The sequence below is a fragment of the Pan troglodytes genome, chromosome 13, assembly GCF_028858775.2.
Source record: "Pan troglodytes isolate AG18354 chromosome 13, NHGRI_mPanTro3-v2.0_pri, whole genome shotgun sequence".
Lineage (NCBI taxonomy): Eukaryota > Metazoa > Chordata > Mammalia > Primates > Hominidae > Pan > Pan troglodytes.
In genome coordinates, this window is record NC_072411.2 from 60,673,614 (window position 1) to 60,688,964 (window position 15,351).

The following is a 15,351-nucleotide window of genomic DNA, read 5'->3' on the forward strand; positions in this document are numbered from 1 at the left end:
TGACTTGTTTCCTTCCAGCTCTGTGGCTCCAGACACATCACCACTGTCAAACCCCAGTGTCCCCGGCAATGACACATTACCTGCTGCTTGGTGTTTTTGTGATGATGTGTGTTGAGCTCCTGGCACACAGGATATTCAAGCCATACCTGTTGCTCTTCCTGCCCTTTGTCACAACTGCCTGGTGGTGTAACTGTTTGTGGTAAGGCCCCCCTGAGAACAGATGGCTCCCCTGTGTGTCTCCCTCGGAGTCTGGCATGAAGCAAGCAAGCATCTCTGCCAGCGCTGTTCAATAGGAGAATAATATGAGCTGCATATTTTCTACATTTTCTAGCAGCCATGGGAAATCTATTTTAGTAATATATTTTATTTGGCCTAATAGTTTCAAAGTATTTCAACTTCTAAGAAATATAAAAATTATTAATATTTTGTGTTCACTTCTTCGTACCAAGTCTTCATAATCTATTTTTTACTCAACAGTGCATCTCAATTTGGACTAGCCATATTTCAAGTAGCCACATGTGGCTGATGGCCACCGTATGGGGCAGCACAGGTCTATACTGCATTTGGGTAGAGGTAACGTAAATGTCAAAGGTATGAGGTGTGTAACTTTAAGGCTGGCGGGAGGCCATATTGTAGCAGGATGTAGGTGCCATAGCATCTTGGCATTACTCTCGTCCCAAGAAAAAGCCGCAGAAGTTTATAAAAACCCATTGGGCTAAGGGGAGAACTTCAAGGGCAGCTGCACAGAGAAAGAAATGAAGATGTGTGTTTGCTAGATCCTGAGTGTTTCAGCCAGAGACTGTATAGGGAATGATAATGGAGGCATGTGCTAGGAGAAGCAGGCAAGGGCCGTGATACAATCTGCAGCCCTGATATTATTATGTTTGTGCTATTAATCTAATATTTCTACCCCCATTTTTCAAGAATGTTTGCAGGGTGGTTCCAGTGAGCCCATAGATGCAGAATAGCCAGGAGCTGGGGCAGGAGGTGGGGAGGATTACATACGGAGCAGTGATCCCCAGAGCTTCAACGGGAATGCACAGTCCTGTTAGCCACTGGTCATGACACTTGCTTTGTACTGGGAATGGAGTGGGGGTTGAGTGTGCACAAGACCTTAGCATCCATTATCTCCTTGATGGTTCCTCACACCCTGAGCCTGGGTAGTTTTACCTGCCTCCATCATGAACGTCTTGTGAAAGAGCACGACTAAAACCAGAGCATTCAGAGCGAGGTTCACTCAAGAAGGAAAATGCAGGGGCCTGTCCAGTGATGATGTTTGAAGCACACTGGCACCTTTATGGCTGTTGCTTTTTTGCTTTTGGCAATGTCTACAAACACTTAGGCTCTTTTTAATATAATTAGGAAACATGGCATAAATTGAATGCTGTCTAAAAATGAGTGGTTTAAGATTGTCTTTCATATCAAAAAGAAAAACAGTTGTATAGGCTGCCATGCGTATCTGCCACCAGAGAAATCGCATTTTCCAAATGTTTTGTTGTTTTTTAATATCCTTTAAGAAGTACATTTTTCAAATAGTTGCTATTATTTTAATTAATCAGTAAAATCAGCTTCTAATTTGACTATAAAATTATCAGTTCGCCATTAGAATAGCTATAAAGTTAGTTTTAAATGTGAGCTCTTTCAAAATTGTGCAGCATAGGATTTATGTGAAATGGTATTTTAATTTATTCATTCTTTGTGAGGAAAATGAACTTTCATCTCTCATGGCAGTATTTCGTTGTGATTATTGGTTACTCATAATTATATGTACTTGTTCCTGTGACAGGGAATAAGCAGCGTTTTCTACAATAATATGCATGAAACTCCCTAATATTTTCTAAATTAGTTTGTATGTTTATATTCTTAGTCCTCACAACAAATAGCTAATTGCTTTAACTTAAATAAAACCTCAAGCTTCCTCAACCAAATTCTAGTTTATTTTCAACTTTCCCTTTGAGAACCAGGAGATAATGGAGTATGGCGATAAATATTTTTGAAGCAAATTTTGCATTAGGATGTTGGAGTTAGAGGTTATCATGTTGATGGAGAAGGCTAATCCTACAGCTCTTCATTTTCTCATCAGTCTTACTACATCTGGGAGTTGGTGTATTCTCTATTCATTACTTACTGCCCTAGCAAGATTCTTCCTGACCCATTAAATGAAGCCCTAGACAAAGTGGAGAGAACATTGTTTTAGTGAGGTCGAGCACACACAGGTGTTATTAGCCGGTCTTAAGAGAGGTGCTTTTTACTTTGAGCAAAAAAGCCAAATTAATCATTTCATATCTAAGGCTTTTAAGTTTAATTAAATCTTTTTCATCCATTATTTATTGACTAGAGCTGGTTGTTTTGGCTTTATATAACCTTAGTTTTGGAATAGAAAGTGAGGAAGAAAAACCAGTCAAAATGGCGAGTTAAATCCATACCGAAGGTTGCAACTCTTTGTGTTACATGGTGAAGTGCAGGATTAGAGGATAATATAACACACAATGCAGGGTGATAAAGCTGCCTTTTGGTGGGTCCCTTGAACACCACATACTTAGCAGAAATAGAACCTTTCCTTTTTTCTGATCAAGAATAACTGTAAACATTTTTTTTTGGAAGTTGCAGAAATGAAAGCCTGAATTTCTATAGTAGGCTAGTGTTATGATCAATAAGTCATTTTAGTTGACTAAAAGATAGCATAGTCAACTTGTCTACTGAAGGGTAACATATTTTTTAACAACTTTATATTTTATAATTTGGCAGCACTGTTCCTTTCTATTTTGCACTTTGAGGGATGGGGATTCTGGCATGTTGGTGTGACTTTTCCAATTCTGGGAGATAGAATGGCAACTGGATTCTCCTATCCCCGTCACTAAGATGGTGGTTTCAGCAACCATCTGTTTTGGTCTCAATGTGAAAGGCAGGCAAAACTATGCTGACAAATTTTGTTAGAGATCCTCTCCCCCAGTTGCAAACTTAAAGGACACTCCTGAATACTCAGTTTTACAAAAAGGCACAAAGGGGAGGTAATAATAATAATACTTATAAGCCAAGTCTGATAGGTAGGAAATAAAAGAGAAATCTAAAAACAAATACAGGATATAAAAATAGATCCATCACAAATATTTTTGACCACCTACTATGTGTCCTGCATATGTGTCACACAACATATATATAAAAGGATGGATAATGATAGGGTATTTCTTCCTCATTATATAATACTTGCCTAATGAAATTAAAATTTAATTTCAGCATATAAATGTTCATCTTTTTTAAAAAAAAAATCAACATGTAGAATTTCAAACCTATAAAAATATTTAAAAGGGAAAGTTAATTAATTTTGGACAACTTGGCTCTTTAAGGTATTATATGTAAAGCACACAATGCCTGGCACAGAGTAAAGCCACAGTAAATGGTGATGCTACCATTGTTTACATTGATTTATGAATGTTTATGCTATGTCCAATCCCAAGTATATATACTGGCTAATACTAAGCTGTAGAATGACATACAACTCCATCAGTCATTCTGAATGCCTGGGAAGAAAAAGACAGAGCAGGACAAAATTCTACCACCAGCATGAAAATCAGGGAAATTCTCAAATCAGAGAAATATTCTCTTGCCAGAAGTAGGTGTTAGAAGTAGCCGGGAGTAGAGACAGAAACAACAAAAAAAACAGGTTTTTCTGACTGCAATCAGAGAATTTCTAGGCATCAACTCCAGGATCCAATATGCTGAAAAACTACTCTTCTTCTTAGTCATGTTTTCACCTGAAGTTTGTGACACAGGTTGTTTAATTTTCTGTATATATATCCAATATTATAGTATGATAGACTTTACTTTCCATAAACCTTGCCTTGCAGCTAACTTTACTGGAATGCATTTATTCTGTGAAGTTGAAAATATCCTATTGAAAAATGCAGCTCTCTGCCATGCGTTGAGGAATTCGAAAGCTGTGACAGAAAATTTGTGCCAATGGCATTAGGAATCACATGTTATGAAACTGTCAGCAGGGGAGGTTAGGGAGTCACCCTTTTCCCACTGATGACTTCTGGGCTGCATGCTGCCACTGTGGCTGGCTTATGCTCCTGGAGGCCCCATCAGGGCCCAGGGTGACTATGGTTGGCCTCCCTAGCAGGAAATGTTAAAGCCCATGTTAGTGACAGAGTCTGTTGTCCTCCCCTGCTATGCCTTGACCCAACTCTGTCTTCTGTTTTCACTCCCTTGCCCTGTTATTTGGTCAGGACAGACTGCCAAAAAAAAGTGTTTCTCATCCTTAGCTCCCGGGTCCTTTCTGTGGTCGTCAGGCTTACCAAATGTCTTTTAGATTTGAAACAGAAACCCAATTAAGCCCAAAATTGAGCATAGATAATATGAAGCTGCTCTGAGTCAATTGGGGTGGGGATCTGGAGCCTTACGACCAATTCTTCCTCAATTCCTCACATGGCTGCCCCTATGGGAGGCCAGCAAAACCCCCAGGATCCAGGGAGCACAGTTTAAAACCATTGCCCAAAAGCACTTTATATAGAAGCATGGCCAATTTTCTAAGAATCCATGGAGAAATAGCTCCAACTGTAGAATTTAAGTTCTTTTCATAAGCACCCATAATGCGTGCTGCCTTCTAACCGGGACCCTAGCTTTTGTGTACCCCGAGATAATTATATAAGCAAAGGTCTATCATGAACAGAAGAAAAGAAGAACAGAGCAAGCTTTTGGAAGTAAAGCAAGGTCTTTACTTGCCTGATTCAGAACTGTCTTAAGTCTCCTACCCATCCTGTGTCCTGAAGGCTGTAGTTATGATGGAATAGGAGTAGAAAAGGGGTAAAAGTCCCTGGGGAACAAGGGAAACCAAATCAGCAAGGTCCAGAAGTCAAAGCCAAGTGAAAGAGGAGAGTCGTGGGCACAGGTGCAGAGCAGAACACAAGAGGAGGCCAGAGCACAAGCATCAGGTTCCAGTCCGACCATTCCCTCCGCAGCACGTGGACAGGCCTGGGAAGGGGCAGTCCTCACGCAGTTTAGAGTCAGAAGATTGTTTCACTCTCTTCACTTCTAGCCCTTGGCTTCTACATCCCCTTCCTCCACAAAGGAAGGAGCTCCTGTCTTCCTCCCCATACCACCCTCTTTTACAGGGGGCACCCAGAGAAGGCTGAGCAGGTGGTGTCCAGGCTGGCTTCTTGGGCCGTGACAGCTGGAGCAGCAGTGCTCAGTCTTGTCTCCGGGCCATGCTCTTGATCAGTCATGTTCACAAGCCTGACACGCTCCCATGGACATGGGCAGATTTTGCCACCCCTCCCTCTGCAAGGCCACAAACGTTTTTGTGTGTTGGTAGTTGTGAAAGCACTGTACAGACTCGAGCAACTTGCCAAAGGTATGTCAGGAGTGTAGGACTCTCAGGGGGACTTGAATGCAGAGAAAAACCAGCTGCACCATCTCTTCTCCACCTACTTTCCTCTTACTCAGGAAGATGCACTGATGTGAAAATGACATTAGGGTAGGTATCATCTCAAATTTGCTCCAATGTCTATGAGAGCAATTATTGGAAAACCTGTGCTATGATAATAATTTTAGCTACCTCATACTTGGTGCAAAAATTAAGGCCCTCTAATATCATTAAACAGAACTCTAATAAGCTCCATTTAAGATCTGTTATCCTGAAATCTTGATATGAATTACAATACAGGTGATTCTTAATTTATTGTTAGTTTCACCTATTTCCAAAAAGGAATGACAGTAACGTGTATTTCTAAAGCACATGATAATAAAACTCTTAAAATTGAGATAGAAGTGTTTAAACCTTATCTAAGTAAGGTGGATGAAGCAAATAAAACAAACATCCATGCCAGGAAAGTTACGGCAAGTGCTTTATTGAAGCTTGAGCTTTCTGATAGCAAAAGTAAGAAAAGGAAGCAGATGAAGAAAAACATGCCAGTCTTTCAAGAAAAAGAAATATTTTTCCAAGTACTAAATTCTAAAAATGGTTTGTCACACAGACATTAAATGTAAAATACAATGCAATGAATAGCAGTTTTGTAAAAATCACAGATGCATTATATTCAAGACCCCTGCTTGGATTGTGCCCCTCTCCCTTTGCAGAGTAACTAATTTGCTTTGCAAAATCCACAGTCACCTTGCCTAATAGATACAGAGGGTGTATAATATTCACCCTCTAAAATCCAAGAGGGTGAATATTAAGAATTTGTAATATGTTGTCGGAGGCTCATACATTCACTGAAAACTCATTAGAGGTCTATTCCCACCCTGGTTGCAAATATAGGCCATAGATTAGGTTTGGAACAGACTGACTTCATATTAATTAGAGCTAATACATTTATTTTATTTCTAAAGCCACAGGATCTCTATTTGTTTGATTTTTTAAATCTCCTTTTTTTAGGAGTTCTTTGGAATTTATCCTCATGTGATGCTGTAAAAATGACAATCACTCGAGATGCTCTCTCAACCTTAACAAACACTGTGATTGTTCCACATTCTGGATGGAATAACTCTTCTTTTGATGATGATCATAAAATTAAATTTCAGACTTCACTAGTTCTGCGTAACACGACAGGTTGCCTGAGGTAAATTCTTTATTTCTTCTTTCCAATTAGTTCTGTGATTAAATATGTGTCATAGGTAAATTGATTTTAGGAGGACTTACTTTATTAACATCTATCTAAGTTTCCAGTTTTTATTTCAAAATTTAGGCCACTGGACTTTCTTATTCTGGGAGAAAAACATCGTGAGCACAGACTTGTGGCCTTAAAGAAGTTATCTTGTAAATGACTCTTCTGTGACTTACTCAGAAAGGCCCTTTCAGTCTAAGATTACTGCCAAAATTCCAGTGTTTTCCACTTTAACAGCATTTTTCTGGTAATCGCATTCTGATTGCTAATGTGTTTGCAGCCTGCTGTTTGTTTAAATTCAAAATGTGATGGTTAAAACCATTTTGCTTTTAAAGAGGTGTGTGATTTAAACAATCAGTTTCAAGTTTTATAAATAAGTGAAAATGAGCCCAAATACTTTTTTAGTCATTATCTTTTACAGTTAAAATCTATATATAAAGCCTCTTTCAAGTGTGCACAGTAGAGTTCATTATTTGCCCTTAACACTCATCAGCTCCATTTTGACCCTATTTCCCAGCCTTACCGTACCCTGGGAACTGGAAGCAAGCCTTAGGGCAGAGTGGCACAGGGACAGAGAGAGTGGGCTCTGGTCTCAGACCACCTGGCTTCCAGGACCCCTTTGAGCCTCCGTTTCCTCATCTGTAGAATAGGGATGATAATACCACCTCAGAGCTCTGAGGGGTCGGCGGGTACTTGTGGAAGGTGCTTAGCACAGTGTCATCGCATGAGCACTCAGTGAGTGCTGTTTAACATCTAGCATCACCAAGACAGGCAGCCTGAAAGAGAGCAAAGCTTGTGTGGCTGGTCTGCAGCCTTCCAGCATTGCGACAGGTGGCTATCGGCCCTGGTCAGGGGGCAGTGTTGGTGGGGAGGTAACAAGAGTCAGGATCCCAGAATGCAGGCCAGCTCCTCCTAATTCAGATGCCCACATCTCAGGGTGGGTCTCATGGCCTAGCAATCATCCAGGGAGCTAGGATTACTCCTCAGCCAGCCAGCTAGGCTTCAGGGAGAGCCTGGGGCAGGACTCATTGCAGCTCCCCCAGTGGGTCAGGGATAGAAACATTTGGTGAATGCCCTCTGTGTGAAACCAGTGACGAATAAAACAGACTAGATCCCTGCTCTGATGGAACCACATTCTACCAGGAAGACAGACAAACAAGGAAACAAGAAAATAACAGTAGGTGCCATAAAAATAAATAGGGTGATGTGAGGGTTATTGAATGGTTACTTTGGTGGTCAGGGGGTCTCTCAAGGAGTTTAAATTTAAGCCTACATCTGAAATACCACAAGGAGTGACTCACTAGAGGGTGGTGTTGGGGAAGACAAGAGTCATAGGCCAGTCAAGGAAATGGTTAAGATAAAGGTTCTGGAGCAGAAATGAGCTTGCAGCCATAGCCTACTGAGCAAAGGGCAGAGTGGTACCAGATTATATAGGATTTTGTAAGTCAGATGGGGTTTGCATTTTATTCCAAGTGCCATGGGAAACCATCAGAGTGTTCTAAGCAGTGGAGTAGTGGGCCTCATTTCTGGCTGCAGTGTGGAGGAGTGAGTACAGGCAGAAGTAGAGACAGGAACATCAGACTGTTGCAGAGATCCAGGCAAACAGTGAGAGTGGCCTAAACCAGGTGCTGGGGTGAGGTAGGCAGATTTGGGTTATTTTGTGGAGGAAGAGCTGACAAGGCTTGCTAATAGATCGAATATTAAGAGCGAGGAAAGGGGGGAAATAAGGATACACCTAGATCTTTGGCTGGATCAGCTGCAAGCACAGAAGTGCTGTTGATGGGGTGAAGGGACAAGAATGCTTGGAAGGGTGAGCAGCTCAGAGTTTTGACAATGTCCAGTTTGAGAAGTCTAATTAGCAGTCTATGTGCCAGTGTCAAGAAAGCATTGGAGAAAGGAATCCGCAATTCTAGAGAGCAGTCAGGGCTAAAGGCAGATGTGTGCCAACCTATGGCCATGTGTCCATAGGTTGCATTAAAGACAAGGAGCAGAAGGCACCTTGGAGAGTGCAAAGATGAAGACAAGACAGGACCTGGGGCACTCCTGGAGGTGCCCATGGGCAGATGAGTCTGAGAAGTAGCAAGGTGAGAGAGAAGCCAGGTGGGGTCCCAGAAGCTGGTGGAGAAAAGGAAAGTGCTGCGGAGAGGCAGGGCAGATGAGAGCCGCCATTCCACCGCCCCCTCATCTAGTCGCAGTTTTGCAAATTCTCAATTTGCATAATTTTACAGTTAGCCTAGAACCATTGTTAATGAGACATAAAATAGATCCTTATTTGGTATCAATTTATGAAGGCAAATTGATATAAAAAAATTTAGACACAAAACCGTTTTCTGGGTGTTTTATAATTGAAAAGATCAGAAAAGTTTTAGCATAAGCAAATATCTATATTTAACTTGAAATGTTTATAATACAAGAAATTATATGTTTCCTCTGTTCATCCAAAAAACATTTAATGACCACCTACTTACTGCACGCAAAATATTATAATAGGCCCAGGGGACTGCAAGAAGCTTCTGGCCTAACAAGGGAGGTGAAGCATGTCTAGTAGTAGCCACCACCATGACTGACAGCAGGCCACCTTCTGGGAAGGAGGCAGTTTTCTAATTGCTTTCTATGTAGCAACTCGTTTCTTCTTCACAGCAATCCTGTGAGGTAGTTACTGTTATTTTCCCCCTTTTACGTATGAAGAACCTCAGGAGAATAGGCCCCTAAAGAATTATATGAGGGAGTTAGAAAGTGACATGTCATGAGAGAGATACAGTCCAAATGTGCAGGTTCCCTTCCATGTGTGGATAATGGGGAGCGGGCCATCATTGTGAGCTTCAGGATGTTACCATGCAAGCCCCCAGTGCCTCCTCCGACCTCTAAGTGGCTGCCACCTGTTGTTCGCTCTCTCAGATCCTTAAGGTTAAGTCCACGTGGCTGATGAGTGCATGGTTCATCTCAGCAGCTCCTCCTGTCTCCACCCCTTTAGGAACCTCAGCTCCGCGGGGGAAGAAGCTCGGAAGCAAATGCGGTCCTGCGAGGGGCTGGTAGACTCACTGTTGTATGTGATCCACACGTGTGTGAACACATCCGATTACGACAGCAAGGTCAGTGCCGGCCTGGCTGCAGGAGGGCGTGGTGGCAGGTGACCATGATGCCTGGTGCCACTATTTGCATGCCATTGGTTCTTTCTGACCTGTGGATCCTGTCCTCCTCAGGAGGCCACTCTCCAGATCAAAGGGCAAGTCTCCAAAGTTACAGGGGCAAGGACGTGGCAACTTAAGAAAATATCCTGAGAACCGTGAGAACAGAGTGGCTTGGTGTGGTAAAGGCTTTCTCTCTGGTTCCCCTAGGCTCATTCTCAGGGTGGTGCCCATGCTGCTATTTCCTCCAATTCTGTATCCGCACTAGAATCAGAGCCATCAGTATTTGAGTATCTACTGACTAAAAGTTCCTGGTTGAGGCACTGTAATCCCCCCAAACTCTCTGCCCTCCTGGCTGCAGTGCAGTCCACAGTCCCCACCCCCAGCACGAACTGTTGCTGCACCTCTCTACACCCCCTCCTGCTGCTGCCGCCCTGTGGTTGGTCTGTCCCCAGCATGAGCCCCTTACCCTCTCCCTCCTGTGCCCGAGTACAGGGCATTCTGCTCATCATTTGTCAGCTGTGACAACCATCCAGGATCCTCCTGGGGGCCGAGGAAAGTGGAAAGAACAGGAAAGAGGGACTGAAAGTGTCAGGACTTCCAAAGCGGGCCAGTTACTTGGTGTCAGGATGGACTGGACTAGGAGAGGCCATTGGAAGGTGTTGGATTGTAAGGGTGAGCCTGAGAGAAAAAAGGATGAAGAGTGCCTGGGAGAAGAGAGAGGAATGCAAGGGAACAGCCAGTTTTTGAGCCTTATTGAACCAGGAGATCTGCAGATGAAATTGAGAGGAGTAAGCAAGTTGGAAAGGGAAGCTTGCTAGATAGGCAAATGCTGAACTTGGTTTTAGACACTCAGTTAAACACTCAGTTAAATGACAGTTGGCCTCCCAATCAGAGGTGTGATGCAGTCTTTTAGGGAACAAAAGACCATGTACAGAAGGCAAATGTCAGCAGGGAAAGACACCGCTGAACATGGCTCAAAAGAAGGGTGGAGTTGGGAGATTGAGAAGGAGGCAGACATGGGACTTGGGGATATGGTTGTCCCCAGGGAGGGAGTTGGGGCATCTGTTGTCACACCAAGGATCTGCAGTAGTGAGAAGTGAGGCTCAAGCATCATGGGTGCAGTCTGCACGGCAGCAGCCCTGAGGAGAAACACTGGGCCGGAGTCTCAAGCATTTCGGTCGGCATGAAGTCAAATCCTCAGCAGGACTGAGAAGGGCTCTGCATCCTGTCATCTGGGTATTCCACAAACACTCTAGAATCATAATTCTCTCTTCAGATTGTTTCAAGTTCTCATAAATAAAAAGTAGTTCTTTCATATTTCCCATTTATTTCCTGTCTGTAGTGTTCAGTACAGAAGTGTTTTGCTCTAATGTGCCGAGTTGTTTTTAATTATACGCCATGCTGGGTTTCAGACGGTGGAGAACTGCGTGTGCACCCTGAGGAACCTGTCCTATCGGCTGGAGCTGGAGGTGCCCCAGGCCCGGTTACTGGGACTGAACGAATTGGATGACTTACTGGGAAAAGAGTCTCCCAGCAAAGACTCTGAGCCAAGTTGCTGGGGGAAGAAGAAGAAAAAGAAAAAGAGGACTCCACAAGAAGATCAAGTTAGCATTTTATTTGATATGAGACTCTCAAGTTTAATTTTTCTGGGAGTGAGGAATCACATATTTGGCAAGAAAATAAATTTTCTGCATAGCTATAGCTGAGTCCCGCAAAGGTGAATGTTTTCAAGTATTGGAGATCATGTTCATTCTGCCTCCATTTAACGTGTGCTGTTTGTCTTTCAGTGGGATGGAGTTGGTCCTATCCCAGGACTGTCGAAGTCCCCCAAAGGGGTTGAGATGCTGTGGCACCCATCGGTGGTAAAACCATATCTGACTCTTCTAGCAGAAAGTTCCAACCCAGCCACCTTGGAAGGCTCTGCAGGGTCTCTCCAGAACCTCTCTGCTGGCAACTGGAAGGTAGGATGACTTCCACTTATCTACACTGCTTTCCATCTTTGCAAACTAACTTGAAATGTTATATATATATGTTCTGCCTCAGTCAGATCAGCCCTGATGGTGAAAGGGTCACAGTTACTTAGTTTGTCTGTGAAGGGGTTAAAGGGAAAAAAGGGAGACAAGCAGTTGCTCTGGGGATACAAAGATAAATACAAGTCCCTCACTATGAGAAACAGAAGGCTAGTGAGAAAAACAGATGGTGCCAGCACAGTGTAGAAGCCACAGGATGTATGTGCTGAGGGGTCCTGAAAGAAGACATCTAACCCAGCCACACAGTGTAAGGGAAGGTCAGGAAAAGAGCGGAGTAAGGACGTGGAGGAGATTTCCTGGAGGGGATGCTGCCCGGCAGAATCTCTGAAGATGAGTGAAAGTAAGCCTGTAGAGGCTGAGGCTGTGGTGTGGAAGGAGCCATCCAGATAACAGGGACAACAGGAGGAGGACAGTCTTGTGGTGCAGAGAAGACAGTGTGGGCCAGGACTACTGGCTGCCCACTGGGGCCCACCATGGAGCCAGGCATCATGGATAGGCCTGAAGGCCAAACTTCAGGAGCTGAATCCTAACCTACACACAGGAGGGGCTACCGAAAGAGTCTGGGCAGATAAATGACAGAGACGGGCTAATATCATCACTGCTCACCCACTTCCATGGCAGTGCAAAAGGTGGATTCGAGGAAGGGAGAGTTAGAAGCAGGGACTGGATTTGGGAGCCGGTGCAGCAATACAAAGGTGAGAAATCTTGAGTGGCAGGACAGAACACAGGTTGGGCAGCACTGTGGGGAGGGATAGAGGACCTCTGTTCCTCTCAGACCATTACAGACATGCCTGTGTCTAAGGTTTCTGCATCTTTTTGCAAATGTATGACTATGAAAACTGAAGACGGTTTCCTCTTGTTACCACTGTAAGCAAGTTCTCAGAACTTTCTAAATGTCCCCCAGCAACTTCCCAGACAGTCCTTGTCTGAGACATTTTCAACCTCTAGTAATTTCTTGACAGGTGTATTTTAGTAGAGTTACTACAATGCTTGCTGTGGGCTTCTTCCCCCACCTTAACCCCCCAAAATGAGAATCTTTTGGTGATGGTGTTTTCAAGAGAGTGAAAAGCATTGATAAGCCTAGGTATGGTTTGTTTCGTGCACATGGCTACTACGTTGAATATAGAGCGATAACTATGGTCTAGTGCTCAGCCAGTGTGGTTATTTTGTTGTGGCTCCTAGTTAAAGTGCCAGTGACTCAGTGTGTAAGTGCTGGCTGTGAATCCAGGCCACTCTGCTTACCGTCTGGCAGCCTAGGGGCTCTGCCCACAGTTTCCACCTCCCTAAAATAAAGTGAATATTAATACCTGCCTTATAAAGTGGTTATGAGGATTTAGTGAGACACTCCCAGCACATAAGTATTTATAAACATTTATGTTGTAGAACAGCGTTCACCTTCAGCTTCTGTGACCAGAGGATCATTTGATGATAATAAAAAAGACAGTAATTGAAATCGATGTGATTTGACTTATTTAGAAGTTCATGTCTGGGATCATTTAGTGAGAGAGTTAGATGGCAAAGCTCATTTATAATATAAACATTATATCTAAGCGATTTCAATAGTGAGTTAAAATATTGGACCTTCACTAAGAAAATGAGATAATCGTGGCCACAGATGTTATCAAGTAAGAAGCTATTTCAGGAGCAGTGATGACTGTAGTTCTCCAGAAGGGAGACGGGCTGGGCTGGGCTGGGCTGGGCTGGTAGGTCTCCAAGTGAGACAGAAGGAGATGGTTCTGTTGTTGCAGGTTTCAGAGAGAGAAGTTCATAAAACTGCCTGAGTGCTTTGCCTAGTAACGAGTCATGTACTTCATTTTCCCCCCGTAGATTTCATGTGATTTGAAAAATAGGAGTATGCATTTCATATGCAGAATATAAATAGGATCTTTGAAATGCATCTTTCCCTCTTATTTGTATTATTAAAATATTCTGTTGGTATTCAAGAAACTGGATGGTCAATCACATATTTTAATGTTCGAAATAATACAAAGGGCTGGTAGATCTCTGTCCTACTGTCTTGGTCACAGCAGGAAAGTATATGTTTTATGAGCAGCATCTTTCAATTACCCTAAAATTTGAAAGATGATTTGCATTGGTTGAAAAAGTCAATTAAAGCTCAAAGCTGGAAACAAGATTAAAGAACCATTTTCTAACGTTACTCTTTTTGGTTGTTTCACTGATGACTTAGCGCTCATTTCCATTTTATAAGATATACATACTGACTCACAGTACAGAGTTGCTTCATAGTCACAGAAAAATTTCTTGACTATGGATTTTTAAAAAACAGCATCAGCAGCTAACTAATCTTGAGTGAGAATGCATTTTGCACACAAATATACTTACTTTTTCACCAGGCTGTATGAATTATGATGCTGGATGTTTCTGGAGATTTCCCTTTCTTCTGAGGCAAGGGATTTTTCCAACTAATCTCTTTGACAGGTTACTGAACTCGAAATATTGTTGCAGGGAATATAGAAAAAAAAATGACTTGATGGAGACAGGTTCTCCTTTCATGTGTGCTGATGGGTTACTGTCTCTGCCATCCTATTTATAGCCTCTGGGTTTGGCAGGGGACCAACTGCAAAGAAAACACACGATCCTTCCTTAATCATGTTTATGTATCTGAGATAGAAAGTAATCACTGCCTTCTCTTTTCTGCACAAAAATATCTGGCAGATGGTGGTTTGAGATTTTCAGGCTTTGGGATTTCTTTTTAAATCAGTCATTCCAGCCTATCTTTCTCCCCAACTTTGGTTTTCTCTTCACTGACACCACAGATTTGATCTTCAATTGGACAGAAACCATTTAATCTATTAGTTCATCTTTTGGAAACATCTTTTTTAGGTGACAGTAACATATGAGAGTGGAACTCTGTTTTATGTTACTTCCTGCCTTATTTTTCTCACTAGTTTGCAGCATATATCCGGGCGGCCGTCCGAAAAGAAAAGGGGCTACCCATCCTTGTGGAGCTTCTGAGAATGGATAACGATAGAGTTGTTTCTTCTGTGGCAACTGCCTTGAGGAATATGGCACTAGATGTTCGCAACAAGGAGCTCATAGGTATGTTCTGGTGACAAGATGAGCTGTAAATGTGAGAGCAGCTACAAAATTCATGAAACTCTTCTTTTGATTAATAAATATATGGCTTGTAAAATCATTAACAGCTGAGCCCTAGTCTCCAGTTTCTTGGCATATTTGAGTACTCCTGTTTTGTGACCATTCTTTTTCAGCAGGAGGCAAGCTCATTAATTAGTCATTGATTAGGGAAGGTAAATTTTCAGAAAGGCCAGCAATTTTAGTTGTACCTTACAACACTAGTAGGGTTAGTGTCTCTCATTTCTAAGAGAGTTCTCTATATCCTGAGCAACAAAAAATCTTAATCTCCCTTTCCAATTTTTGGACTGATACCTGCTAATTCACCAACACTACCATACTCTAAATAAAAAAATCACATGAATGTTTTGTAGCTTTCCCCTCTCACATTGGTATAAATCTTTCCCAGAGAAGAACCACTGTCCCAACATCATTTCCACCCTGGGCAGGGGCAGGACTAGGGTGAGCTAAGCAAGGCCCCAAAGGCACAAC

The 15,351-nt window shown here is 42.6% G+C and overlaps 1 protein-coding gene across 27 annotated transcripts in view; it reads left to right on the top strand.

Moving 5' to 3' along the window:
* The window catches only part of PKP4 (plakophilin 4), a 226,927-nt gene that overhangs the window by 197,239 nt on the left and 14,337 nt on the right, over window positions 1-15,351 (top strand). For all 27 annotated transcript variants that reach the window (XM_063791218.1, XM_063791228.1, XM_063791231.1 and 24 more), the window contains 5 exons: window positions 6,377-6,560; window positions 9,580-9,697; window positions 11,149-11,340; window positions 11,524-11,697; window positions 14,676-14,826. In XM_063791218.1, the coding sequence (XP_063647288.1) occupies window positions 6,377-6,560; window positions 9,580-9,697; window positions 11,149-11,340; window positions 11,524-11,697; window positions 14,676-14,826 (819 nt within the window). The remainder of the gene's footprint in view (window positions 1-6,376; window positions 6,561-9,579; window positions 9,698-11,148; window positions 11,341-11,523; window positions 11,698-14,675; window positions 14,827-15,351) is intronic.